Source organism: Syngnathoides biaculeatus, chromosome 22 (assembly GCF_019802595.1).
Source record: "Syngnathoides biaculeatus isolate LvHL_M chromosome 22, ASM1980259v1, whole genome shotgun sequence".
Classification (NCBI taxonomy): Eukaryota; Metazoa; Chordata; class Actinopteri; order Syngnathiformes; family Syngnathidae; genus Syngnathoides; species Syngnathoides biaculeatus.
The window spans coordinates 12816446-12843935 of record NC_084661.1 but is presented as its reverse complement, the minus strand read 5'-3'; the positions used below and the strand labels follow the sequence as shown (position 1 = coordinate 12843935).

At 45.5% G+C, this 27490-nt stretch overlaps 1 protein-coding gene across 5 annotated transcripts in view; it reads right to left on the bottom strand.

Moving 5' to 3' along the window:
- Positions 1–53: 53 nt before the first annotated feature.
- Positions 54–27490, bottom strand: part of LOC133495513 (rho GTPase-activating protein 44-like) — a 39819-nt gene continuing 12382 nt past the window's right edge. For 3 of the 5 annotated variants that reach the window (XM_061810261.1, XM_061810259.1, XM_061810260.1), the window contains 18 exons: positions 20165–20204; positions 19956–20075; positions 19578–19654; positions 19373–19484; positions 19010–19086; positions 17501–17618; positions 17236–17304; positions 17079–17160; positions 16119–16246; positions 15765–15876; positions 14995–15076; positions 14806–14886; positions 13361–13474; positions 11827–11918; positions 10849–11029; positions 5173–5279; positions 4678–5061; positions 54–2915 (listed from right to left, as the gene is read on the bottom strand). In XM_061810261.1, coding sequence (XP_061666245.1) covers positions 2749–2915; positions 4678–5061; positions 5173–5279; positions 10849–11029; positions 11827–11918; positions 13361–13474; positions 14806–14886; positions 14995–15076; positions 15765–15876; positions 16119–16246; positions 17079–17160; positions 17236–17304; positions 17501–17618; positions 19010–19086; positions 19373–19484; positions 19578–19654; positions 19956–20075; positions 20165–20204 — 2143 coding nt within the window. In that variant the 3' untranslated portion in view covers positions 54–2748. Of the gene's footprint in view, positions 2916–3818; positions 3856–4677; positions 5062–5172; positions 5280–6806; positions 7314–8183; positions 8376–9887; positions 9906–10848; positions 11030–11826; positions 11919–13360; positions 13475–14805; positions 14887–14994; positions 15077–15764; positions 15877–16118; positions 16247–17078; positions 17161–17235; positions 17305–17500; positions 17619–19009; positions 19087–19372; positions 19485–19577; positions 19655–19955; positions 20076–20164; positions 20205–27490 lie in introns of all 5 variants that reach the window. The other 2 variants (XM_061810263.1, XM_061810262.1) reach the window with 2 other exon arrangements.

The following is a 27490-nucleotide window of genomic DNA, read 5'->3' as shown; positions in this document are numbered from 1 at the left end:
ATAATGTCAGGAGAATACAAAGCAAGTTTTATAAAACATTTTTAATTGCCATATTGTGATGATTGCCCACCTCCACACTTTGAGACCAAATATTCACATTTATTTTTTTTGGGGCTGAATTAAACAGCTTTAGCATTTTGTCAAAAGACACTTTTGACCTTTATTGGGCCTCCAGTGCCTACAATGTAAAAGTGTAGCACATACAGAAGATTCATTTGTCTCCACGCTCATCATTGCATCAACAAGATGCGCTGTGGGCGAAAGGAACAGAAATAAAAAAAATAATAATAATAAACTATTAAGAATAAGAAGCATCACTTGTTTTTCGTCATTTGTATCCATATACACTACGAATGAGACATTTAAAGAGTGCGGTTAAAAAGCATGCTGGCACACTTTCACACAGGACACACAAAAAATGTATTTTCTCGCCTCCTTTTACACAACACACACACACGCAACCTGCCAGGTTTACATTCCAAAAATTGACGGTGAAAAAAATGACATCATCTGTGTGATGACCATAAACAAATTAAAAAAAAAAATACAAAAGCACAAGCAATCCAACATGACAGATGATTCAGTGAATTGTTCTACATTAGGTTTATGCTAATTTTCAATTTGTAAACAGAGATGATTAGCTGTCACGAAATGTTGTGATTCAGGCGCTTTCGTCCCCCCCTCCTCTCCCCCCTTTTTTTATATATTTTTTTAAAGACTATTCCAGTCTCATGTCAGGTGTAATATCACGTTCAGGTCCACTGAACTAAACTACAAATATGAGCAAACACCAACATTTATGTATGAAAGTTGGATCTTTTACTCAGCGATTGTAATAAAACCGTATACCCCTCATAACGTTGATTTTTTTTTATGAGATATTAGAATCAATCCAAGGGGTTAATTGTGTAAAACATGACAAAAAGTGATCTAATAATAATAATAATAATAATGATGATGGTGATAATAATAATGGAGGCATAATAACGAGAGTTGTCATCATTTCAATCCATCAAGTATTCCAATACATCTACATATATATATATATATATATATATATATATATTCTCAAGTCATTATATACAGAGCATGTACTATATGTACATAAATGTATTTACAATGACTTATTTTTTATTTTTATTTTTTTGCACGTGACAAGCGAGAGGAATGTCTGGTCCCATGTTTGCAAGCGTCTCGCCCGCCGGGGTGTCAAGTAAAAAGCGTCTGCGAGAAATAGATCTGTATCATAAATACTCTGCTGAAAATAAAATGGATGCTTTGCGCAGGCACGCACACACGCATCCACACAAACACACACACAAACACACACACACACACACACACACACACACACGTGGTCGACCTTCCACGTGGAATAAAGTGCATCCTTTGTAACAGGGGACAAAAATAGCCAGGCTATTTGTCAGTGATGGGAGCGTGTTTTCTGGAATGTTCTGCGTGGGTTTTGTGGGCACTCCGGTTTCCTCCCACATCCCAAAAACATGCAACATTAATTACACACTCTAAATTGCCCCTAGGTGTGATTGTGAGTGCGGCTGTTTGTCTCTATGTGCCTTGCGATTGGCTGGCGACCGGTTCAGGGCGTGCCCCGCCTCCTGCCCGTTGACAGCTGGGATTGACTCCGGCACTCCCTGGGAAGGTCGTGAGGATAAGCGGCAAAGACAACGGATGGATCGATGTTCTTGATAACAACCAGAAGGTCATTGGCCACAAAAACAGGGGAGGGCAAAGTATGGCCCGCGGGTTACAAATCGCTCTTTAACCCCGCCCACCAACATCGGCATCATCAAGCGACTTAAGGTTATTATTATATTATTATCTCCAGAAGTGAAATAAGAGGGCCCTGTAACATTTGGTGCATTAATTAATCCTCTTTCCGTAAAATGTGTCCATTCAAATATTTAAATATATCATTTGTAATTTACTTATCGAATAAATAAGTTACTTGCTTGTAAAAAATAATAAAAATAAAAAAACCGTCGCGCATACACAACATAGCTAACGTTTACTTATTGTATTGAAAATGTGCTTACGTAAATAAAAAAAAATGAGAATCAACTACAATTAAAATGAAGTCACCTGTAAAACCTCGTGAAGACAAATGCAAAATAAAATGGACGGACGGAACTATTTTACAAAACATAAAGACGCATTTTAATTAGCGATATATATTTTTGACTTCATCTGCGAATGTTTTCACCCATGTGCCCGTTGTATTAAAAATAAAAATCTGGCTGTGTGGCACAAAAGTTTGCCCACCCCTGCTCGATGCTCTTATTCCACCTTGCCAGTATAAAATAAGTTCCGATGTTTTTACTGGGAATCATAAACTCTGCAAATGTACACTATAGACAATAAATATTATTCAATAAATGAACGTTAATCATCGAGATGTTTTTTTTTTTTCCTTAGTTACTCAGCTAAGTTTCTACAGCGTGCATGTTGGTTGATGGTACACACACGGATACAGAGTTGCCACCGAGGCTGATGTCCTTGGCCGGAGGAGAATGGTTGATGTGATTCCTTGTGGAGGAATTGGCATAAAAGAGGTCCGAATCCTCCCCCTCGCTCGCGTGTTTCTGGCGTGCGGAGTTCAAGGCGTCAAATAAGGCAAAACACGAACTCAAAATGCAACAATCCAAATGCACGAATGCATCAGGGTGTGAAGGAGGACTTGTGTGTGTGTGTGTGTGTGTGTGTAGGGGTTGGGGGGATGGGGGGGGGGCGTCATAGCACAGTGCTATCCGAATCCTCCCCCTCCTCCGACTCGGTGGCTCTGAGGCGGCTCGAGTCCAGCAGCGCCACCGAGTGCCTGAGGTGCGAGATGTGCGCCAAGTCCAGAAGGCCGTCCAGTTCCATGTCGATAACGGGAATGTCCAAATTGCAGAAGGAATCTGCAAAAGGAGGATAATTCATTCATCATCATCATCATCACAATTTTTTTATGGAAGCGTAAAAAGTTGCAGGTGGAGGGCGTGGGGCATGCCGGTCGGTGGAGTGTGCGGGTCCAAATCAGGCATGACGAAGGAGAACAATATCAGAATGCCACCAGAGGTTATCTCACAAAAAAACTGTACAACGCTCAGATTTTTGCCAATATTTTTGTCATAGATGGTGTAGCGGGACACACGCCCGCCTTTGGTGCAGGTAGCGTGGGATCGATACCCGGTCAATGACGGTGCGACTGACTGGCGACCTGGTCGGGGTGTAGTCCGCCTATCGCCCGAAGCTAGCTTGGATAGGCTCCGGCTTTCCCGCGACCCTTGTGGGGATAAGTGGCTTGGATAATGACATGATGTGACATTTTGTTGTAGCTTTTTAAAGGTGGGAGGGGTTGGGGGGGGGGGGGGAATGACACGTTGCTACACACAGCCATTAATGTCCAAACAACTGGCAACAAAATTTGATATTTAATTCAAACTAATCAGTTTTTATTTTCGGACCATAATCACCCTCGTATGTGCTGTGTAGTAGCGCAACAACAACAAAGTTAAAATGATATTCTGTAAATTCGCACATGGAGGAGAGGAGAGGGAGGCGGGGTGGGTGTGGGGATTCAGTGATGCTCAAAAGCGGGCGGCAGGAGCAAAACATGACGTGTGCCAGCCTTAGCTTAGCTTAATTTCGCACAGCCACGCCCGGCTTGCTTTGAAAGGCCATGCCCACAGGAGCCATGCAAAATGGACACAGTGAGACGTCGGGGTGGGATTTATTGAGGGGGGGCGAGGGGGGCATGTTGTGGCCAAGAGGGGGTCAGAGGGATGGGGAATGGGTGGGGCGAAGGGAATCCTGCTTACCCTAAAAGTCCCTCAAACACAAGGATGGCTCAAACGGCTGCAAGTGATCAACAACAATTACACATCAGAACAGTGAAACGTTTAAAGGGGAAATCCACTGGTTTGCATTAACAATGTATCCAATAAGTCATGTAATATGTACTCTATTTTGACAATATGATGTTAAATCCTCTCCAATTTAATAGTGTTTTGAGAAGATTTTTATTGACAATTACGATTTTCCAGGGGCGCTGCCATTTTTGAGAGTCACCTGATCTACGTGGGGGGGTATGACGTGTTACGTGCCGTTCCAAACGCTCGATTACATGGGACGCCATTCATGCCCAGCTCTGATTTCTCGGTTTTATCCTCATACGATGAAGAAATAGCAGTATCGGTTGATCGGGAAGATGGAGGAATACTTCCACACAGATTTGAACCTGTGGCTGTAAATAATGTAGAATATTCAGATGGTTCTTCGGACGGGAATGATGCGGAGTCTGACGAGCGAGCTCCGAAGGCGGGCCGCGAGCCTAGCTTCGACGGCGGCGGAGGCCTTTAGCCTAGCTTCGGCGTCCAGGGCTAACGGCCACATCCGCGCACGTAGGTCACGTGACTCGCGAAAACGGCAGCGCCCCTGAAAATTCGTAATTGTCGATAAAAATCTTCTCAAAATGCTATTAAATGAGGGAGGATTTCACATCACATTGTCAAGATATAGTACATATTACATGACCGATAGGATACGCTGTTAATGCAAACTAGTGGATTTCCCCTTTAAGGGGTTATTAAACACATATTATGTGTAAATAAAATTAGAAATACACCACTCACAAAAAGTGAATTTGACCTTCTTAGGTATGAAAAAGACGGCGCTTACCTGTGGACATGCTCTCTCCAGGAGACAAACCATCCAACAAGCCAGACGAGTGGTCCAGGGGCTGGGGGCTGGTGCCGGGGGTGGAGGGCGGCTGCGGGGGAGGCAAGTTGGGCCTCTGCCGGGGCGGCTTGGGCGTGGGCCGGGCCTTGATGAGGGTCCCGGCCAGCGAGGGCGGTGAGGACAGAGACGGCGTGCCGGCCATGTGGACGTGTCCCAGGGAGCCGATGGTGGCGTAACCCTGCGGGTAGCCGAAGCCGTACGGCGATGGGGTGCTGGGCGGCGTCGGCGAGAGGCTGACCGGAGACGGCTGGCCCGTGGACTGCTCCGACACGGCCCCCGTCTGGCTGTAGGGGACTTTAGGCGGAATTGGAGCCAGCTTCTTTGCTGAGGGCGAGTGAAAAACATGTTTCGAGATCAGAGACAGCCTCAGTGGCTCTCAAAATGCGGTCCCACAACCCTCGCGGGTCTGCGAGCTGTAGACCAACATCTTCTTACCTCTCCTCAGGGTGTGTGGGCTGTTTTCCGACTGGGCGCCGGAAGACAGCGTCGCCTGGAATCCCTTCTGCCCGATCACCGGAGACAGTTCTTTGTTCTTCAGGGTGCTGAGGTGAGACGAAAACACGTTTAGGCGCCGAGCCGACTCCACCATCACGCTTGCATCCTCCATTGTTGTCGAAACATGAGTTCACTTATTAGGTTATTGATTTTACGGGGGAGCCACAACGAGGGTTGGAGGGTAAAACATGGCCGCCATCTTACGCTCAACAGAAGCTTCCAGCAAATGAGGGTGACTGAAGCATTTAAAGTTGGGGGGGGGGGGCGTGGAAATGAGCCTTTGAGCATTCATATGATATGACATCACTTGGATGTCGCCAACCATATCGTCATTTTTTCCCCTTACATTTTCACGTGCGAGCTGAATAAATACGCCTTTCATTGAAAAAAAAACAGAAGCAGGGATGGCAGATCTATGTAATACAGTGAAGAGAATAAGTATTTGAACACCTGAGAAAACCAATGTTAATATTTTGGTACAGAAGCCTTTGTTAGCAAAGATTTTCTATTGGGTTTAGGTCTGGAGACTGGCTACGCCAGAACCTTGATATGCTTCTTACGGAGCCACTCCTAGGTTTTCTCGGCTGTGTGCTTCGGGTCATTGTCATGTTGAAAGACCCACCCGCGACCCATCTTCAATGCTCTGACTAAGGGAAAGAGGTTGTCCCCAAAATCTCACAATACATGGCTGCGGTCATCCTCTCCTTAATACAGTGCAGTCGTCCAGTCCCATGTGCAGAAAACACCCCCAAAGCATGATTCTACCGCCTCCATGCTTCACAGGAGGGATGGTGTTCTTGGGATGGAACTCATCATTTATCTTCCTCCAAACACGGTTAGTGGAATTATGACCAAAAAAAGTTCAATTTTGGTCTCATCTGACCACAAAACTTTCTTCCTTGACTCCTCTGTGTCATCCAAATGGTCATTGGCAAACTTAACCTGCGGTGGTTTAAGCTTCTGGTGGACTTTTAAAGGCGGACTAACAGTTCTTTGAGGGTCAGAATTCTAGTTGATAGACAAGTGTTCAAATACTTTTTGTGCAGCCTTATCACACAGATAATTTTTTCAAAAAATCTTACATTGTGATTTCTGGATTTTTCTTTTTTGATGATCTCTCTTACAGTGGACATGCACCTACGATGAAAATGTCAGACCCCTCCAACGTTTCTAAGTGGGAGAACTTGCAATAAAGCAGGGTGTTCAAATACTTATTTTCATCACTGTATGTCACAATCAAATCAGAGCATTGGCCCAAAGCTAAGAAAGAGAAAAATTGCTCGTTTTATTGACTCTTCGGCCCCCATACGGAGATTATTTTGCGGACCCCCCAAGCTGTGGCTCGCGGATCCAAGGCTCCTGCCCACACGTCATTCCCGCTTTCATCACTGAATGCTCTGACTCTTCCTTGTTGCCTAGCAACTGCCTCCTGCATTTCCCGGCAACCAACACGGAGCATTAAAGATGAATTTGATAACGGCAACAAAAAAAAGGCGACTGCTCCCCCATCTCCCACCTCTTATCGGAGGGGCTGCACGCCGCCTGTGTAAAGAAAACGGTGTTCTTGCATTTACCTAGCGGCCTTGCGTCCTCTCTCTCGGCTAGCGGTGGCCCAAGGAGGGGGGACAGAAAGTGGGGTGCCGGGGAGTTTGGGGGAGCCCAGGAAAAGATCGTGCCGAGTAAGAACGAGCGGGGGTTTGATGTACAGTGAGGAGCCGTTGGTGTCGGCGGGGGGCGCATGCAGAGGCTCGGATAAGGAGGCCTGCTTGGGCAGGGCGGGGGAGCTTTGAGCTCGGGGGTTGGAGTTGATGTCAAGGGGGTGGGGGGACGGGCATAGGGAGTGGAGGAATGGGGGCGGGCTGTAGCCCGAGCGGCGGGGGACGGGTGACGGGCCCGTGGGCACGCATTCGGGACTGCGGGAAAGGGGGCGCATACCGGGGGGTGCTCGGGTGCAGAAGTGGTGGGGAGGGAGGGAGAAGGGTGAGGAAGAGGAAGAGGGGTAAGGGGGGGGCAGCCTCTCCTCCTCGGGGGAGGGTCGGGCGTTACAGGCGTCCGACCAATTGGACGACGCGTCGTCCGAGCTGGAACGATAAAAGAAACGTTTTTTTACGGCGAGCCTGGGAAGCCGTCGAAGAGGACGAAAGAGGTGGGGAAACGTCTTCGGATTGATGAAGTAGAAAGAAGAAAAAGCGTCACCTCATCCACTGCAGAGCCTTGCGACAATGGAAGGTGAAGCTGTGAAACATGCGGGGGCTGACGGCCAAAAGACAAACATGAGAGCGCCGCACGTGCAGCAGTAGCCCCTTTCGCGCCGTCAAAACCGGCACAGCGAAGGAGGACGGCGTTTCCCCGCCTGTTTCCCATTTGCGACTGCTGAATTCACCTGTTTGCGGAATTTCTATTGGACGCTGACCTCGGCTATTACTGTTTTGTGCTCAGGACAAAGCCATGTCTAATATAAAAGCAGCACCTTGTGGCATCCTGATCTGACACCACGTCCAAAGTCTACAAATTAACGAGTCGTTGACGTCGCTTTCAAAATCGGGCAATCCGGCTGTCTTGTGCGTGAGGTGCTGTTGCGGAAAGATTCAATTCGACCCGTGATTTGACGGGTTTCCACCACCCGAGGTGGATCAGCGACACCGTGTACGAGTTCGTAATTAGGACTCTAAATCCTTGAAGCCGCAATAGCTCTGTGAACACCCAGTACGGAGTTCTGTCTGAGAGCCACAGGTGAAAATTTGCTGGGAAGGCGGCGCGGAAGGGGCTACAGAGGCCACAAAATATCAACATATTCAAGCATGTCTGGGGTCAAAGGTAAAATGTCGGAGGAAGGTCTTTGGAGGGGGACGGTTACTGGGCACTGGTCAGGGTTGGGGTCAGCTGTGGGACGCAGGTCGGGGGAATGAAACGGGTCGACGGAGGTGGGGGCGGGGGCACAAAAGCCTTACCTGGCTCGCTCGTTGCTAGCGGGAGGAGGGGTGGGGGAGGGGGAGCCTGAGGGTTCCCCGAGTCCCTCGGGGGCGAGCGCTTCCGAGGGTGGGGTGGGCGCCCGCAGGCTGGGGGGCGTGGACGAGGTTTTACGAGAGGAAGATGAGCCCCTGCGGGACACCCAAGAAGTGTCCATCACCCTGACTCCCACGCTGCATTGGGACACAGACGCACAGCCAATCATAGGATAGGGGAGGGGCGTGAGCTTGAGGCGGGGGTCCGGGGGGGGGGGGGTCTCGTTAAGGGAACATCTTCCCTACTGCAATATTTTAGGTCTTGCCTTGCGTCTTGTTCCTCGTCTCCCATGCCGCCACAAAGCTGACATTTGCCGAACATTTAAACATCCGGAGATCCATTTTCTTAGCCGCTTATCCTCACGAGGGTGGCGGGGAGTGCCAGAGCCTGTCCCGGCTGTCAAAGGGCAGGAGGCGGGGTAGACCCTGAACTGGTCGCCAGCCAATCGCAGGTAACATCGAGACAAACAGCCGCACTCACAATCACACCTACGGGCAATTTAGAGCGTTCAATTAAATGTTGCATGTTTTTGGGATGTGGGAGAAAACCCACGCAGGCACGGGGAGAACATGCAGACTCCCCACAGGCGGGTCTGGAATTGAATCCGGGACATTTAAACAGGGCTGGTAAATTACTCACACTTAATACTTCAGTACAAGTACAGAGTATATGTGTAAAATAGACTTTGGTAAAGGCCGAAGTACTGCTTTAATTCCTCCACTTAAATAAAAGTGAAAAACTGTGAAGAACAGAAGAAGAAACTACAGGTGTTTTTCAATTCTAACAGGAAAAATGACAAAATTGGTACAAATATTACAGAACTGCGGATATTCAACTAATTTGACAAAATCTGCTGTATTTTATAAATATTATGTGAATGTCAAATTCTTTATTTTACCAATTTGATAATTAAATTATTATTTTTAAATAAATAAGTTTAATTTATTTTGTGATATAAATAAATGTATCATAACAAATAAAAATATTTTAATCGGTTTTAGAATAAATGGCTAAATTAAAGGAGCGATAACTACAGGACACTTGATCGCAGGTGTCAAACTCAAGGCCCAGGGGCCAGATCTGGCCCACCACATGATTTTAATGTGCCCCGCAAAGCTAAATCTAGAGTGTCGATTTCCATGATTCTTGTAAAACTTGTCATGTATCATAAATGATAAAGTTGCACTATTACAAGCATTTTTGTGTTACCAAACGTGAATAGTTGAAAAACACATTACCCTCGATTTCTGATCCCAAAACCAGTTTATAAATTGATGATCAAATATTTTTGTTCCACAGTCATAACGGCCCTCTGAGGGAAACCGGAACAACAATGTGGCCCGCGGGAAAAAGGAGTTTGACAAACCCTGATGTAAATGCTCGGTGGATCGGATAAAAAAAAAATAATAATAAAAAAAATACTTTGCCCACCCACACATTGCGGGAAGAAAGAAAAACAGCAGTGTGACTCTCAAAAGAACTTGGACCAGAGTTTTGGACTGTCTCACGAGTCCACCCAGCGTGAGACATCACCGGGATGCAGCTTGCGCTACAAACGCACGAAACAAAGCGGATGTGTTCGCATCCACTGAACGCGAGCACAACACATAAAGAACCTGGGAGACGTGATGAAAGGGTTAATGCGGTACCTCTGTATCTTCCTGATGCTGCATGATTTAAAAAAAAAAGAGAGAGAGAAAGAGAAGCAGAATGAGGGGATTTTGTCACAGTTTTTTTAAGGTTGTAAAGTTTTTGACTATTTGAATCCAAATAAAATAGATTGTGACTACCGTAATTCCCCGCCTACAGAGCGCAATTGGTTATAAGCCTCGCCCAGTACATTTGTAAAGGAAATACCATTTGGTACATAGATAGACCGCAGCTGTGGAAAAGCCGCAAGTGCCCACTTTCAACCACGACATATTTATAACGAAAGATGGTGCGCAGAGAGTTTAACGCTAACGCTGCCTTGCTAACGCTAACGCTAGCACTGCGCTAACGCTAATGCTAGCACCGCGCTAACAGGGCCAGTTAAAAATATCATCCCGGTAAAAGTCACTTCCTCGGCACATATATATTCCACCGGTCTCACTCTTACCTTTTATGCTCGAGTGGCCCCCTTGCGGCCGTTAGAAAAAAAAATGCACAAATTAGCCATATCACCGCATAAAAGTGTGTGAAAAAAGTCGCGGCTCATAAGCCGAAAATCATATATAGCTATATCAAGTTCAGAACTTTCATGTCAAACTGTGAGTTCTTTCCAGTTAAGACCACAGCTGGGTCACGGAAGGCTGAACGCGCCCGGGTTTTAATTAGCTGAGCTGCGCTGAGACGCCCCGCTGGGCCCGATAAGACAAAAAAAAAAAAAATAATAATAATAAGGCTTTAAAAATGTCAGGAAGATCAGACAGAGAGAGAACGTGAAGAGAGAGAGACGTAATCCTTCGTCGTGTTTAACTTCAATATTTCGTGACCTAGACCAGTATTTCCCAACCTTTATTGCGCCAAGGAAGATATTTTTAACGGGAGAAAAATCTCACGGCATAAAAATATTCCAATCAAAAAAGGGAACGCCACGAAAAAAAGAAAAAGCCACCAGTTCACTCCTACCCGTCCTTCTTGTAGAACTCCAGCATCATGTTGTCGGTGGCGACGCTGAGGGGCCGGCGGCTCTGCTCGCTCTGCCGCCGATCCGTTTGCTCCATGTCGGGGGACGGCATGGAGCTGTAGTTGGCGTTGTGGTTGGTGTGCACGGGACTGCCGAAGTTGCCCGTCACGTTGAACTCGATTTCTGCCGGGGGGAAAGCGCGGCAAGACGTGTTCAAGGAAAATATTTCATGTGTGACTTGCTTCATACTGACCAATGAATGATTAGAGCACGGGTGTCAAACTCGAGGCCCGTGGGGCCGGATGCGGCCCGCTACATGATTTTATGTGGGCCGCGAAGACAAATGTGTATCAATCCTTTTTTTTTTTTTTTTTTTTTCAAATCTGAACTAAAATTTCAAATTGTCAAATCAAAAATGAGGACGTTGATATATTGCAAGCGGTTTTGTATCTCCAAACATCAACAATAGTTAAAAAAAACCCGTTACACTTGATTGCAGATTCCAAAACTAGTTAATAAATTTCATGTGTAAATATGTATTATTAAGAGTATTAAAGAGTATTAATATTACTATTTCGCAGTCATAACAGCCCTAACTACAAGCGGCTATGAAAATGGATGGATTTTGAAACGTTTGTGGTTCAGGGACCCAAGGATACCCTCAAACTTTAAACGGCAATTAAACACAATGCCACACAAATTAAAAAGTGCCCATTTTCAAGAAGCAAATTCATATTTAAGAAGCAAAAGTTGTTAATGTATGTATGATAAAGTCTTCACCTTTAAAAGACATTTTGTCATAATCATAGGATAAAGTCATTTTTGCCTCAGAGCCTCATTTTTCCAGATTTTCATTTTTGTGCACTTTGGGTCACTTTAGTAATACTCATTCAATACTCATTCCAGGATGAATTTAATACATTTCTTCGATAATATTTGAGTACGTCTAAGATGAGCTGTGCCGGATGCTCGGGCCTCACCTCCGGGGAAGAACCAGTCGGCGTGCTGGATGATGGGCTCGATGATGCCGACGATCTGCAGGGACACCGTGGTCATCATCTCCGCGATGTTGCTGCGGAGAACCGAGCGAGCAGGACTTAAAGAGGGTCACTGGTCGGAACATTTTCTTTTCAGCAGAAGCGGCATAGAAGTTCAAAAAATAATACAGTTTTTATCTTTTACTCCAGTAGAGGAGTTGAATCAATACTTCTTTTTACTATGAGTACTTTTGCCACCTCCGCGGCGAAGACACGAGCGAGGCAAAGAGGCGTTCAGGGCTAATTAAGAGTTTGATAGATTGATGGCCGGCGCATTTCGAAGGACGCCAGGGAGGGCGACTTCTTTTCAAAGTGCTGCGTCACGGTCATAAACGGACTTCATCTTGGAAATGGCCGTCTGGAGGTTTTCGTCAGCGCATTTGAGAGGACGACGGGAACGCTGAAGGTGGAGTTTCGCTCACGGGGTGTCAGCGCAGATGCGGGTTTAACCGAGAGGTGGGCAAAACTTTGCGCTCGGGGGCTGAATTGCCGTAATTTCTGGCCTATCAGACGCAACTTTTTCACACGCTTTCAACCCTGGGTCTTATGCGGTGATGCGGCTAATTTGGGCATTTTTTTCTAACGGCCGCAAGGGGGCACTCGAGCGGAGAAGGTAAGCGTGAGACCGATGGAATGTATGTGCCGAGGAAGTGACTTTTACTCGTTTTTTTTAACTGGGCCTGTTAGCGCCGCACTAGTGTGTTGTTCCTGTGTTACTGCCGTGTCTCAGTGATTTTTACCGGTATGTTCTTTTTTTCTAACTGGCTCTATTATCACCGCGCTAGCGTGTTGCTGCTGTGTTACTGCCGTGTCTCAGTGATTTTTACCGGTACGTTTTTTTTTTAACCGGCCCTGTTAGCGCCGCGCTAGCGTGTTGGTACTGTGTTACTGCTGTGTTACTGCCGTGTCTCAGTGATTTTTGCCGGTACATTTTTTTAACCGGTCCTGTTAGCGCCGCGCTAGCGTGTTGCTGCTGTGTTACTGCCGTGTCTCAGTGCTTTTTACCGGTGTTTTGTTTTTTTTCTAACCAGCTCCATTAGCGCCACGCTAGCGTTAGCACTGTGCTACCGTGTTGCTGCTGTATTACTGCCGTGTCTCAGTGATTTAGGTATGTTTTTTTTTTTTTTTTTCAACGGGCCCTTTTAAGTGCTGTGCTACCGTGTTGCTACTGTGTAGCTGCCACGGCTGTTTATCTTTTTACATATTGTTGCTATGTTAAGCTAAACTAAGTACCGTCTTTCTTTGTAAATATCTCGTGTTTCAACGTGGGTTTCAATGTGGGCACTTGCGGCTTTTACACAGTTGCGGCTTATGCATGTACCAAATGGTATTTCCTCTACAAATGTACTGGGTGAGGCTTATAATCAGGTGCGCTCTGTAGGTCAGAAATTACGGTCGATTTTATAAAACAGATGGAGCGTTCATAATAAGCTGGTGGCAGTACGTGGCCATGCTTTGCCCCACTTCCTGCTCTTACCCTTCGCTGTGCGTCCACAGCAGGTTGGGCCCCAGCACGATGGCGATGTTCCCGGGCGTCATCTTGTTCACGTCCTGGAATTCCGTCAGTTTGGACAGGAACTTAATCAGATATCTGCAAAACATGTCACAAGAAGTAAGCGCACATTTGCATAACCTACTTCTCGTTTCCTTCTTCTTCTTTTCCCAATGGACTTGCAATAGGGGAAAACAAGAGAATACTGAGCTGTACAAGTTTCCGAACACCAAAGTGAAGTTGTATGTGATCAACTTCCATAAATGCCTCCCCACGCTAAACGCAATTCCCATTTGAGAAGTCCCCCCCCCCCCCCCCAGGACGCAAAAGTGGGGCAGTGGGTCGACCGGGTTTGTTTGCGTGTGTGTCACGAACATAACGCCGCTCGTTGCGGCGAGCGGCGCTCGTTTGGTCGTGTCTGACATCTCCTCCGAGGAGACGCGCTAAAAATAAACTCGACTTGTAAGATGCGACCGAGACACTGACGCATGCAGTTTGCGCTCCGTCTCCATCACCTTCATTCTCCAGCAAAAGATGCGACGGAAACAACTGAAAAATAGTTGAATAATAATAATAATAGAAGTGCAAGTTGAAGCAGTTTTGATACCAAAAAAAAAAACTCCACAGTGAGCTTTTGGTACTTGGGCCTTCGGTCAGGACTCGCAGTAATTGATACAATTACTTCTACCAGTCTCTGAATCTTTACGGATGTTTGTGCATATTCTGCATGCTCGATAGTTATTTTTTTTAATAAATGGAGGGAAATTAAAAGATTCAATCTGATTAATTGAGAAAAAAAATAAGTGAGAAATAAATGGATGATGAAAATAATCATTAGTTGCACCCCTATATAAGCGTGTTGGTGAAATGTAAAAAAAAATACAGTGATAATACAAAATCTAATGATTGTAATTATGCAAATTTTTAATAAAGGGAGGGAAATTAAAAGATTCAATCTGATTAATTGGGAAAAAAATAAGTGACAGATAAATGGATTATGAAAATAATCATTAGTTGCAGCCCTATATAAGCGTGTTGGTTTAATGTAAAAAAAATACAGTGATCACACAAAATCTAATAATTGTAATTATGCAAAATGTAAAATATTAAGTACAATATATTAATGAGTGTAGACACGATCCGGAGAAGCGGTAGAAAATGGATGGATAGATGGATAAATAAATAGACCCATTGCGAATATAGCTTATGTTTCATCGGCCAGCACTCCAGATCCCGATACCCCACTACTGCAAAAGCTGAAATGTTATTGTTTTATTTGATTCAGTAAACAAGCGCAGATGTTCTTGAAGAAGAAAAAAATGCTCCTGCTCAAAATCAAGCATCCATTTTCATTTGTTCTCGAAGCTGAGTGTACACGGGCGTTTGTCACGTGACGAACATGAGAGGAACAGAAGCAGCGAAAGTCTCACCTGAAGTTGTTGTTGTTGGCCGGCGGCAGTTTGTCGCAAGCGCAGCGGAGAGCCTGCAGCCTCTTGTCCTGGTCTGGAATGCTGCGGGAAGCGCGAGGACCACAATGAAGAAACAAAAAAAAAATCTTCACACAACTCCATCCTGCGGGGTGTTAAGTCTGTGAAGAACTTGACACGGCGGCAACTGACTTTGAAGCCTGGATCCAGTCGTTGTAAAGCTCGAACTTCATCAGGGGCTCAGGGAGCTCACGCAGGTAAGATTTCAAGGCTCCTGGGGGACAATTATGGACTTTAATCCTCATGGTACAAAACATTCAAATTACGAGCAGAAAGGAAAACAAAAGTTAGATTTAACAAAATACGCAAATATACATGCACATAAATAAATGGCGGTATTCACAAGTACACACAAATTTCACATTGAAGCTGACGGAGGATGCACACGGGGGGGGGGGGGCGTCCCCAAATTCGCAAGTTGCAGCCGAGCCGCATGAATTTACGAGCTGCTGCAGACGGAATCGTGCCACAGTCTGGAGCCGTCTCGCCTCGCTGCTCGACGAGCCAGTCGCTTTGGATTTGCCTCCGTATTTAATGAGCCGTCCGCACGCTCGCGCTCATGAATAATTCCGGTCCATCCTGTGCACTGTGGGAAAGCTATCAACCCCGAACTGAGTATTTCTGCCATATGTATTGACGACATATCGTGTATTTCCATCAGGTGAAACCGGAAACCAGAGGTGAGAGTGAGTCACATCTTGGAAAATCCATATTTTCAACAACACTGAAGTCGAGTCTCATGAATAAATATCAAGTCTGCCTTGAATTTCAGACCCAAACCCTAAAAACTGGCTAACTGAAATCTGACTCCCACAAAAGCAAACTGGTTTATCGCCACCCCCCCCCCAAAAAAAAACAAAAAACCATTTAACGAATCCTTTGTCGTCCCCCCTTGACCTCACCTGCGATAGCGTGCGGGTCGGCCGAGTATTCCTGCACATCCAGCACGCCGCAGTCCAAAGACGCCTTCAGCTTCTTCAGCTTGGAGGCGGACGGAGCCACTCGGAACAAGCCCTGAGATTCCCGAACAGAGGTCACGGGTCACGTCCCGAGCGACGCCGCGGTGAACGCAACAAAAATCTTGTCTGCGCGTATCCCGGGAGCGAAATGTCAAGAGGGGGCGCTATCGCCTCTCACTATCATTTTAGTTCATAACAAGTCATTTCCAGGAAAGGCAATTCTATATTTTTATTGAATGCAATGCTAGAAAGCCATTAGCGCATTTGTGCATGCATGTGTGTGCGTGTGTATCCGACCTCCTCTTGCATGCCGCACTCCAGCAACATGGTGACACAGGCCTCGATGGGGAAGGCAATATCCCTCCCGCTGAGCTCTAAGTGCTCCTCCAGCGGCTTCCCGTAGGAAGGCTTCTCCGCCCACGACTCTGGCGAACGCAGACAAACACGCGCTAGATGCACACGCATAACTAACTGTGCAGTTTTTTACCCGCCGCTATCTTGTGGGTGATCCACCGCGGCACTCTGCTATTGCAGATTTTTTTTTGTGTGGTACTTGTCTGTTGCGTAAATCTGCTGTTCATAGTGATCTTTCTTTTCCCAGGTATCATAAATATATATAAATAGCAGTTATTCTCATAATGATGTCCTAGTCGTACCCAGTTCAGTTGTATTTCACTTTTTAGTAATATACATTTGCATTAAATCTTTGTTTTTAAACTACTATCCATCCATCCATCCATCCATTTTCTTCGCCGCTTATCCTCACAAGGGTCGCGGGGAGTGCTGGAGCCTATCCCGACTTTCAACGGTAATGAGGCGGGGTACACCCTGAACTGGTCGCCAGCCAATCACAGGGCACATTGAGACAAACAGCCGCACTCACGATCACACCTAGGGGGAATTTTTTAGCGTCCAATCAATGTTGCGTGTTTTTGGAATGTGGGGGGAAACCAGAGTGCCCAGAGGAAACCCACGCAGGCACGGGGAGAACATGCAAACTCCACACAGGGGGGTGCGGGATTGAACCCGGGACCTCAGGACTCTGAGGCCAACGCTTTACCAGCTGATTCACCGTGCCGCCATTTTTACGAACATTTATGTGCAATGCAGTGATTGGATCATTATTTTGATCATTTGTTGTTAAAGTGACAATTTCTTAGACTCTGAGCAATAAAACAATTTTGAAAATCGTAATTGACATGCTCTTTTTATGTCACAAATGTTGTGATCGTGTATGCGTGCGTGTCTCCCGCTCACCCTGATGAGCTTTAATCTGAGGCAGGATGTTCTCCAGCAGCTCAAGTGACTTCCTGTGGTACTCGGCCTGGACCTCAATCAGCTGCGGAACACGCGACACATCAGCACGTGCGTATTTGTGAATGTGAGCGTGTGTGTGTGTTCAACATAAACATACCGTCTGAAAATAGCTTGCATAGTCGAGTTCTTTGGCCATGGAGCTGTACATGTCCGCAGACAGCTGGTCCTGGAGACAAAGTTGCAAAAATAAGTTTTCTGTTCATTTGTCTATGAATAACCAGGCCAATTTATCAATTTCAAAACTCAAATGTGACTCTTGTGTACAAACGTTTGCCTTTTCCCTTCCCGCCTTATAGTAGTAGTACTACAAGCACTGGGTATTCATTCCATTAAAAAGTCACACGGTACGGCAAACTCCTGACCCGACAGATCTCCATGCGATTGGCGGCCTCCTCCATCTCCTCCCTGAGGTGGTCGGCCTTGGCGCCGCTGGACTGCAGGTTGCTGGACAGGCCCGATGATTTGCTGGACTGATAGTACCTGAAAATATTTCGACGTGACGGGTGGAAAGCCTACGGAGGATTTATTCCATACCCTTGATATTCATCTTAAGGTCCGTGGACGAGTCCACTTTGTCATTAATTCGGTACGCTAGGGCACCGGTGTCAAACTCCAAGCCCGGGGGCCAGATCTGGCCCACCACGTGATTTTATGTGGCCCGCGACGCCAAATCTAGAGTGTGAATTTTCATGATTCTTATAAAAATCTGTACCAAAACGTCAAATTGTCATATATCATAAATGATAAAGTTGAGATATTACAAGCATTTTTGTGTTACCAAACGTGATTAGTTGAAAAACCCATTACCCTTGATTTCTGATTCCAAAACTAGTTCATAAATTATGTAAATATGATGAGATGATTAACATTTTTTAGTCCACAGTCATAACAGCCCTCTGAGGGAAACCGAAACAACAATGTGGCCTGTGAGAAAAACAAGTATAACACCCCTCCACTAGGGGGTGTATTTCCGCAATGTGCGCATTCTACGTAATGGCAAGCACGTAGCGATGTTGGTCGAGCCGGCCAAAGCTGATCTACTACGAAGGACAAAGAGCGGACTAGGACATGGACCTTAGAATGGATATCAAGGAGAGTTGAGCATGACACATGCCTACTAGTTGGGCATAGTTGTGTTACTAGTCCAGCATAGTACAGTAGTTTATTAGTAATGCTTGATTACTTACTAGTACCGTAATTACCGGCCTATAAACCGCAACTTTTTACACACGCTTTCAACCCTGCGGATTATGCGGCGATGCGGCTAATTTGCGCATTTTTTTCTAACGGCCGCAAGGGGGCACTCGAGCGGAAAAGGTGAGAGCGAGACCGGATATATGTGCCGAGGAAGTGACTTTTACCGGTTCGGCCCTGTTAGCCCTGCGCTAGCATGTTACTGCCGTGTCTCAGTGATTTTTACCAGTATGCTTATTTTTTTTTCAACCGGCCCTGTTAGCACAGTGGCGCTAGCGTTAGCGCACGCAGTGGCACTCGTGTTAAACTCCTGTGTTTCAATGTCGGTTTCAATGTGGGAACTTGCGGCTTTTACACGGCTGCGGCCTACGTTTGTACCAAATGGTATTTCCTTTACAAATGTACTGGGTGAGGCTTATAGCCAGGTGCGCTCTGTAGGCCGGGGATTACGGTACATTTGTGTCACCGATTGTGGAACTAAACATAACTTGTAAGAAATACAGTTGTTCTCCTAGTGTACCCTATAAGTTCTGTTTGTACAGTACGTCAACGTGTATAGAAGTACACAAGCTCGATAGTGCTTAAATGGCTTCACATGGCAAGGCTGAACATGAGAAAGTATTGAAGACGTTGACCTCGGGTCTGTTTCTCACATGTCTATGCGTACCCATACTGACCGTGTGCGTGCAGAGTCCATGTCCAGGACCAGTTTGGCTAAATGTTTCCTTTGTTTCTGGATGTTTGGGATTTCCACCTGGATGGGGGCGGGGGGAAGCAAGTTAGAGAAGACTTCTGTTTTCGGCTGTGAACCACGCACACCTGCACAACCAGACACCGATGCGTGCGGCTCTCATGCGGATTCGGTTTCAACACCGAGGTCGCGCAGCGAACACGAGGCCGCAAGCGGTGCACGTTTCTCTTACTCCCACCGAGTGGGGCCACGGCTTCCGCCCGCAGCTCTCGATCCATCAATCGGATTGTTTTTGTCCTCGGCGGGAAACGCGCGATTTGCCACTTTCCCAAACGGTGGTCCTCGGTACCTCGGAGAGGTCGTACAGCGGGTCCATGACGTCTCTCTCGATGGTGACCTCGAACAGGATGAGCTCCTGGGACAGTTTGTCCTGCGTCTCGCCGCACAGCTTCAGCATCTTCCTGCGGCGCCACAAAAGACGTACTGAACGCGTGCGAACCGCTAGCCCACCGCGCCGCTGCTGATTCTGTGCACACGCGTGCGCATGTACTCACCCCAACATAGACTCGTCCCCGAGCACCGCCGCCCCCTCCACCATACATTGTGCGAGTATCGCGAGAGGAAGTTTCTTCTATAAGAAAATCATCATGAGCGCCAGCGCCACATCAATCATCACACACACACATCCATCCATCCATTTTCATAGCCGCTTATCCTCACGAGGGTCGCAGGGAGTGCTGGAGCCTATCCCAGCTGCCAACTTGCAGGAGGCGGGGTACACCCTGAACCGGTCGCCGGCCAATCGCAGGGCACATAGAGACAAACAGCCACACTCACAATCACACCTACGGGCAATTTAGTGTCCAATTAAGGTTGCATGTTTTTGGGGATGTGTGAGGAACGTATAGTAAAATAAAAGTGTGGCTTCTCACCGACGGCGACCTGACCGACTTCTTGTCCACTTCCACGGCCTGCTGACCTTGCAGGCACGCCGTCAACTTTTTGTGGGCGCTGTGCGACACCTGCTTGACCAGCTCCAGACGCTTCTCTGCCTGACGCGCGGAAACAAATATAATAAACAATAAATAAACAATCGTTCTCGTGAATCTGCACGTGAGGTGACGTGTCCGTTATTGCTTACCTGCAGGAGGTCTTCGCTTAACACTTCGGTCTTCTCAGCCCTAAGAGGATACAGAAAAAAAAAAGAAGCCGAGTTGTAAGTCAGACTCAATTTGGAAGGGTGTGGTTGCTATAGCAACTGCGAGACATATACTGGTACACATACACACGCAGGCATTACGTAGGTCGCTACGTTTGCTGCAATTCGTCTGAATATTACAGGAAGCGTTAGGAGCAAATCATTTTTTACTTGTTTCATGGTGACGGAAAGCATTGTGGGAAGCGCCTTGCTCGCTACTGTGCAATGAGCAATATGAGGAAATATGTCATTAAAAATAAATATGTTCTAATATAGGAAGAGCTTCATTGGAAAAATGTGACAACACAGCTGCATTTCTGATATATATATATATATTTTTTTACATTTGATTAGGTTTTTTTTACTCGTTATACAGTACGTGACAGCACGGTGGCTCAGATGGTAAAGCGTTGGGCCTCATAGTTCTGAGGACCCGGGTTCAATCCCGGACCCCCCTGTGTGGAGTTTGCATGTTCTCCCCCTGAACGTGTGGGTTTTCTCCGGGGACTCCGGTTTCCTCCCACATCCCAAAAACATGCAGCATTAATTGGACACTCTAAATTGCCCATAGGTGTGATGGCGAGTGCAGCTGTTTGTCTCTATGTGCCCCGCGATTGGCTGGCGACCGGTTCAGGGTGTACCCCGCCTCCTCCCCGTTGACAGATGGGATGGGCTCCGGCACTCCCCGCGACCCTCGCGAGGATAAGGGGCAAAGAAAATGGATGGATGGATGGATAAACCTATTATACTGCTGTAGTGCAACTTTTTGTTCACCGCTGCATGATTGATTTATTCATTCATAAATCATATTATTATGTCTTCCATTCATAATGCAATATGTGTCGACAAAAAAATTTTGCACTGGCATACATTATGCAAAAAAAAAAAAAACACGATTCATGAATCACATTTTATTTGTACGTTACTTTTACCATGCAACACTGACCTCAAAATTATTAAAACCATACTTTGCTAATTGTGTGTAAAAAGACAGTTGTGTTACATAATTTGCAGTAGCATAATATTTTAGCATTTTTATGTAGCATTGTCTTTTCTCCCTTCCGTTCATTTTCACAGATTTGTTATTTAAGTAAAAAGCAGAGTGCCTAAAGCGACAAGTGATCAATGAAGTCATCAACCCGGTCCGGTCGCCCCCCCCCCCCACCCCCACACACACACTTCCTGTTCCACAAAGACAAAAAAAAACTCACAGAACCGAAGCTGGAGCCCTGCTGATCCGCAGCTTTCTCTTCCACATTCCCTCGCTAGCAGACGGGGTGGAACCTGCTTTCAGGCCCGGCGAGGCGGCGAGTGAGGAGGGGACGGGTCGTGGAGGACGAGGAGGGGGGAGGAAGAGGCGGGGAGGACGGCAAGACCGAAGGAAGAATGAGACCTGACTATCTGGTCGTCTCCCTCCTTTGCCTCGTCAGGCATCAATCCGCCTGATAATAATTGTCACCTTGACAACAAGGCCCAATGCACACCTGTGTGCATGTGTCTGTGGGTGTGTGCACTTTCTCCACCTCCTCACAGACACACAGTGTCAGCCTCAATGTCAGGATTAGCAGTGATGTGACTAATAAGGTCTTTCAGTCTGTGCCCATTGTTACCCGGCCAGCGGTCTCCGTGGCAACCGCGGAGCGGGGAGGAAACACTTTCTGGGATGATGTCATCGATAGCCGCGCCGAACGGTCGCGTTTTCATACTGAATGGGTGCACTTCACGCGGGGGAGACGCGCGAGGTTGTGATTGGCAGCCGCTCAGGGTGGCGGAGACGAGGTCGGAATTCCACTTGGGACATGCGCGCACACACGCACACAAACGCGTTTATGACATGAAAACATAATGCAAGCCTGCCTGCTGGTTGACGTTAATTAGCGCACTGACAGTAAACTGACTTCATGCTGTACAAGTGCGCAATTTGTCTCGAACGTCAGAATGAGGTGGCACGGTGGCGCAGCTGGTAAAGCGTTGGCCTCGCAGTTCTGAGGACCCGGGTTCGATCCCGGCCCCGCCTATGTGGAGTTTGCATGTTCTCCCCCGTGCCCGTGTTGGTTTTCTCCGGGCACTCCGGTTTCCTCCCAAATCCCAAAAACATGCAGCATTAATTGGACACTCTAAATTGCCCATAGGTGTGATTGTGAGTGCCCTGCGATTGGCTGGCAACCAGTTCAGGGTGTAACCCGCCTCGTGCCTATTGGCAGCTGGGATAGACTCCAGCACGCCCTACGACCCTCGTGAGGATAAGCGGTGAAGAAAATGGATGGATGATGTCATTTGGTGCATTCGGTTTGAAAAGAAAATGAAGGAACTTCAACACACGTACACGCAAATAAATGGACACAAACACAGAAGCACACAGATTGACCTAACGAAAAACACACGCATGAAAACTCACACACGCCTACGTCGACACGGTGAGTCAGTGACATTCGTGTACACGCAATCAAACACACACACTCGCAGCGAAGACGCACCAGACACAAGTACACAAACCCGTACAGACTGACCCAGAAACACAAACACTGATACAAACAGAACAATACACACACACACAAACATGCACGTCTACCTACTCAATGACAAGACACACACACACAAATACTTAGATAAACAAATGTGCACACACACATACTCCTACACAAACAATCACTGACAGACCCACAAAGACACTCTGATAACAACACAAAGACACTCACAGACGAACACACACCAGACTCATGTACACAAACACATCCAGACTGACCCACAAACACAAACAGAAAAAACACACAACGCAATACACGCACACAAAGATATGACTACCTACACAAACAATGAAAAAGACACACACACACACACACAAAAATCACAGACACAAATACTCAGATAAACAAATATGCACACACACATTCTCATACACAAACACATTCAGTCTGACCCACAAACACTGATACAAACAGAAAAACACACTGACCAATACACACACACAAACCCACGTATACCTGCACAAACAATGACAAAGACACACCTACACATTAATCATAGAGACACACAAATACTCAGATAAACAAAAACTCGCACGCATACAGTCTTACGCAAACAATCAGTGACAGACCCACAAACAAAGACACACTGACAACAACACAAAGACACTCAAAGACACAAGTACACAAACACACGCAGACTGACCCACAAACACAAACACTGATACAAACATAACAACACACAGACCAATAAATACACACAAATACACATGCCTACCTACACAAACAATGACAAAGACACACACACAAATACTCAGATAAACAAACGTGCACAAATGCATAGTCCTACACAAACAATCACTGACAGAGCCACAAATAAAGACACATTAACAACAACACAACCACACTCACTTATACACACAGGTGCAGACACACAAATGTGCAGACACACACAAACACAGACCCACAAACACACACATGCTCACGACATCTAATGGACCAGAGTAACAGTAGCAAATGTAGTAAATATCAAGTGGGGCAAGGATTTGATTGGCTGGCAACAATCCAACTGTACTGGGCCGGCTGGCGTTGCACTGGTGTTGCATGACAAACACCGGGGTCACATGACAACAAAACCCGGCCCAGAGCCGGTGCTGGTGCAGAAAGGGGAGCTCATCGGAATGCAGCTCACAGTCCAAAATTGCAAAAGTGTCCAGCAGGTCCCCGGGGAGGGAGTCAAGCCTGGCCCGCCCCCTCCAACAAACTTCTCCTGCACAACGACAATGCGGGCTGCGCTCCAAATTCCGCCATTGGTACCTCGACCCACTTCAACAATCGGTGTCAACATCCCAGATCACAGCAAATACAGCGTTATATAACTCCGTCCGGCTCACAGTGCGAAGGTTCTGGGTTCGAATCTCGGCTAAGACCTCCCTGTGGGACAAATTGTCTAAATCTGCCCTGGGAACGATCCATACGGGGTGACTGAAAAGTAAATCCCAATTATTAAGTCTTTGTCATTTATTCCAAAAGTAAAATTCTGAAAAGAAATAATTATGATGAGAAAGTGCACAGCATTAACTTTAATATAAATGTGATATGGATGCTAGCATTTTCCATCAGCTTTTCAACTGACCTCGCAAGGAAGTCTTGCCTTCAGATTTCTAAACTAAAACTGAAAACAAAACAATAACAGGATATCTCAAACATCTCGAAAAATACACATAAAAAAGTTGAAAATAACATTATTTTAAAACAGGGATGTACAGATGGAAAAGACGCCAGCACACCAGAAACTTTAACGAGAAAAAAACGGTACATGGAAAATGGATGATTGGGATTTAAAAAAAAAAAAAAGTTTCTGTGATGGATCCGGTGAGGAAGTGCTGAGCTTCTGGTTCCGTCACACAATCGGCTCCGGGAACGCCGACTTAAAACTTTAATGTTTCTCTCGCCTACGGCATCAATAATTCAGCCGGGCTAAAAATAATAACACTAGAGTACTTCCGCGCTTCAATTTGAATACGGTTATTAGGAGTAGTTTCTTTAATTGATTTTTGGAGCTCATGGACTACTCCATAAAATCCGAAGTACATCTCCGCTTAACGCACTGCTAACGCAAATGGCAGCGACGCGTGCGTTTGCCATACAACCGCAAAGAAAACACGCAATGTGGCGGTGCTGGCGGCGGGTGTGCGAGGTGTCCAAGCAAAGGTTTCAGAATCAAAACCGACGGAAAAGCAGAACCTAAAATAATGTTTTTCGAAAGAGTTGGTGGCATTCTGACAGAGGAAGACGCAACTAAATGTGAACAAAGATACTTTTTTACATGTTATAATTCTTCAGCTGTTTGGAAAAATAATTGGTAAATTAGTCATAATTAAATATAGGATTACATTTTCAATAATATACATAAATATTTTTTTCATCCTGATTCATTTTAATGCATTCTAAGTGGTATTTAAAAAAAAAAAAAGAATATTTCTGATTTTGTCATTAAAATTGAAAGCATAATTAATTTTTTAATTATTTGGGGAAATAATTAGTTGGTGAATAAAGAGTAAATAACCAATTATTTTATTTCAATAGAGATTAATGAGTAAAAGAAACTTGTGATTTTTTTGTAAACTAGTAATAATTACACCAATTAAAAACAGGATTACATTTTCAATAACATACATATTTTTTCATCCCGATTCATTTTTAATGCATTGTAAGTGGTATTTTAAAAAGGATGATGATTCGTGATTTTCATTAAAATTGAAAACATTAACGTTTTAATTATTTTGTGAAATAATTAGCTGGTGTATCAGGAGTAAATGACTGATTATTTTATTTCAATAGAGATTTATGATTTAAATGAAAAAAAATATTTTTTGTAAACTAGTTATAATTAAATCAATTAAAAATAGGTTTACATTTTCAATAATATACTTAAATATTTTTTTCATCCTGATTCATTTTCATCTACTGCAAGAGGTATTTTAAAAAAATAATTATTTTATTTCGAGATTAGTCATTTATACAAAAAACTTTGATTTTTCTTAATGAGGAGCACTTATAACTATAATCATCCACACTATAACTTTTTGTTTTTAATTGACCCCACCGATAAACAATGAGGCCCATTTTGTCTGCCATTTTGAAATACTCCCACAATGACGACGAGTCTAGTTCGCCTTTGTTTACCCCATCTAGCAGGTGTGTTGCAAGTCTGCAGCATCAATAAAGATCTCCAAGGATGGATGCTCTCTCTCTCTCTCTCTCTCTCTCTCTCTCTCTCTCTCTCTCTTTCTCTTTGTCTGCATGCAACTCAGCATGTTTGACGAAATAAAAGGGAAGGAGGATCCCGTGCATTTTTTCACAGTGCCAAGTGTCCCCAGGCTCCTTTCAGCTCCTCTGGGTTTGCGCGGACCCGTTACCGCGAGCTCCATTTCGAGCGGGGAGATATTTATGGCGCTCCCCGCAAGGCCCCTCCGCCTCGTTACGACCCACATTCCTCGTTTCCTCGACGTTATCGGGAACAGGACAACGGAGGCGGGGGACTCGGGACCTTGACTCGACGCGGGCCAGGCTGAAGTCAGCAATTTTGGGACTGGGTCTCGCTTGGCTAAGACAAAAGGACTGTTTGAGGGGCTCGACTTGACACAATAAATTGGGACTTGCTTGAAAATTTGAAGGCCAAGATTTGAGACTGTGTGACTTTTTGCAGGATAGAAATCAGAAGAGTTATTGCAAACATCCAGACATAGCAAAAGTACTTGAGTAGAACTAGACACTTGTGTAAAAATACATATAGTACAAGTTTTTCAATTAAAAATCATAAGTCCGTATTTGTACTTGGCTCCTTCGTTCCACCGCAATCATCTGACAAAGCGTCCGAGCATGGTACCATGTTGGCATGCTACCCCCTTGAAAGGATTGCGGAGAGATGCCAGTTTGGATGTGGCAGGGAGGGTGGAGTGAGGGGGGGGCAGAATCCTTCAGCGGCAACTGCCGGTGTGGGGGGGGCTTTTCCAACAGTATCTGTTGTCTCTCTGAAAATGTCAGCTGCGCTTTCATTAGGCTTCATGTCCAGAGGGATGCCTGAGGCCTTTGGGGGAGAAACATACTCCCGACCAGACGCGCCCCCCCCCTCCCCCCGCCCCCCTCCCGAACACACCACCGGGCCGCATCCTCTCGCTCTCACTCGTAAAGACGACGCCTCGGGATTTGCTGCAGCTTCTGCGTAGCGGGGCACAAACTGCACGGAGCGAAGATGACTTTCCATAATTGGAAGATGAACGTCGTCCAAGGATGTTATTAACTGCTGACGACTCCGGTGGGGGAAACGTGGGTCCCCCTTTGCAGCTAAAACGGGTGCAAAAAGTATTGCCCCTGGCCCTTTTTTTCCCCTCTTAAAATAGGTTAATTAATATGTATGTATTCATTTTTTTACGGTTGTGCATCTAAAAAGATTACAAATAATATGTTTCAAATAATTTAATTGTATTAATTTTATATTTTTTTAATTTACATAACGGGTTGGTTAATTATAATTCAGTTAATCATAAATAATAATTTATTGAGAAGTACTTTAGGAATAAAAAGTGCTTTACACTTTTTACATGCACCTTTTGACTTTTTTTATGTATGTAATGTAAAGAATATATGAATACTTTTTGCTTCAATAGTACAATTAAAAATGTTGAATTTTACCATTTTATGTATTTTAATAAATGATGTGTTATTTAATCAGTATGAATTTAAAACAATACAGACGAGAATAATTGGCTATAGGCAGCATGGTGGCCTCAGCTGGTAA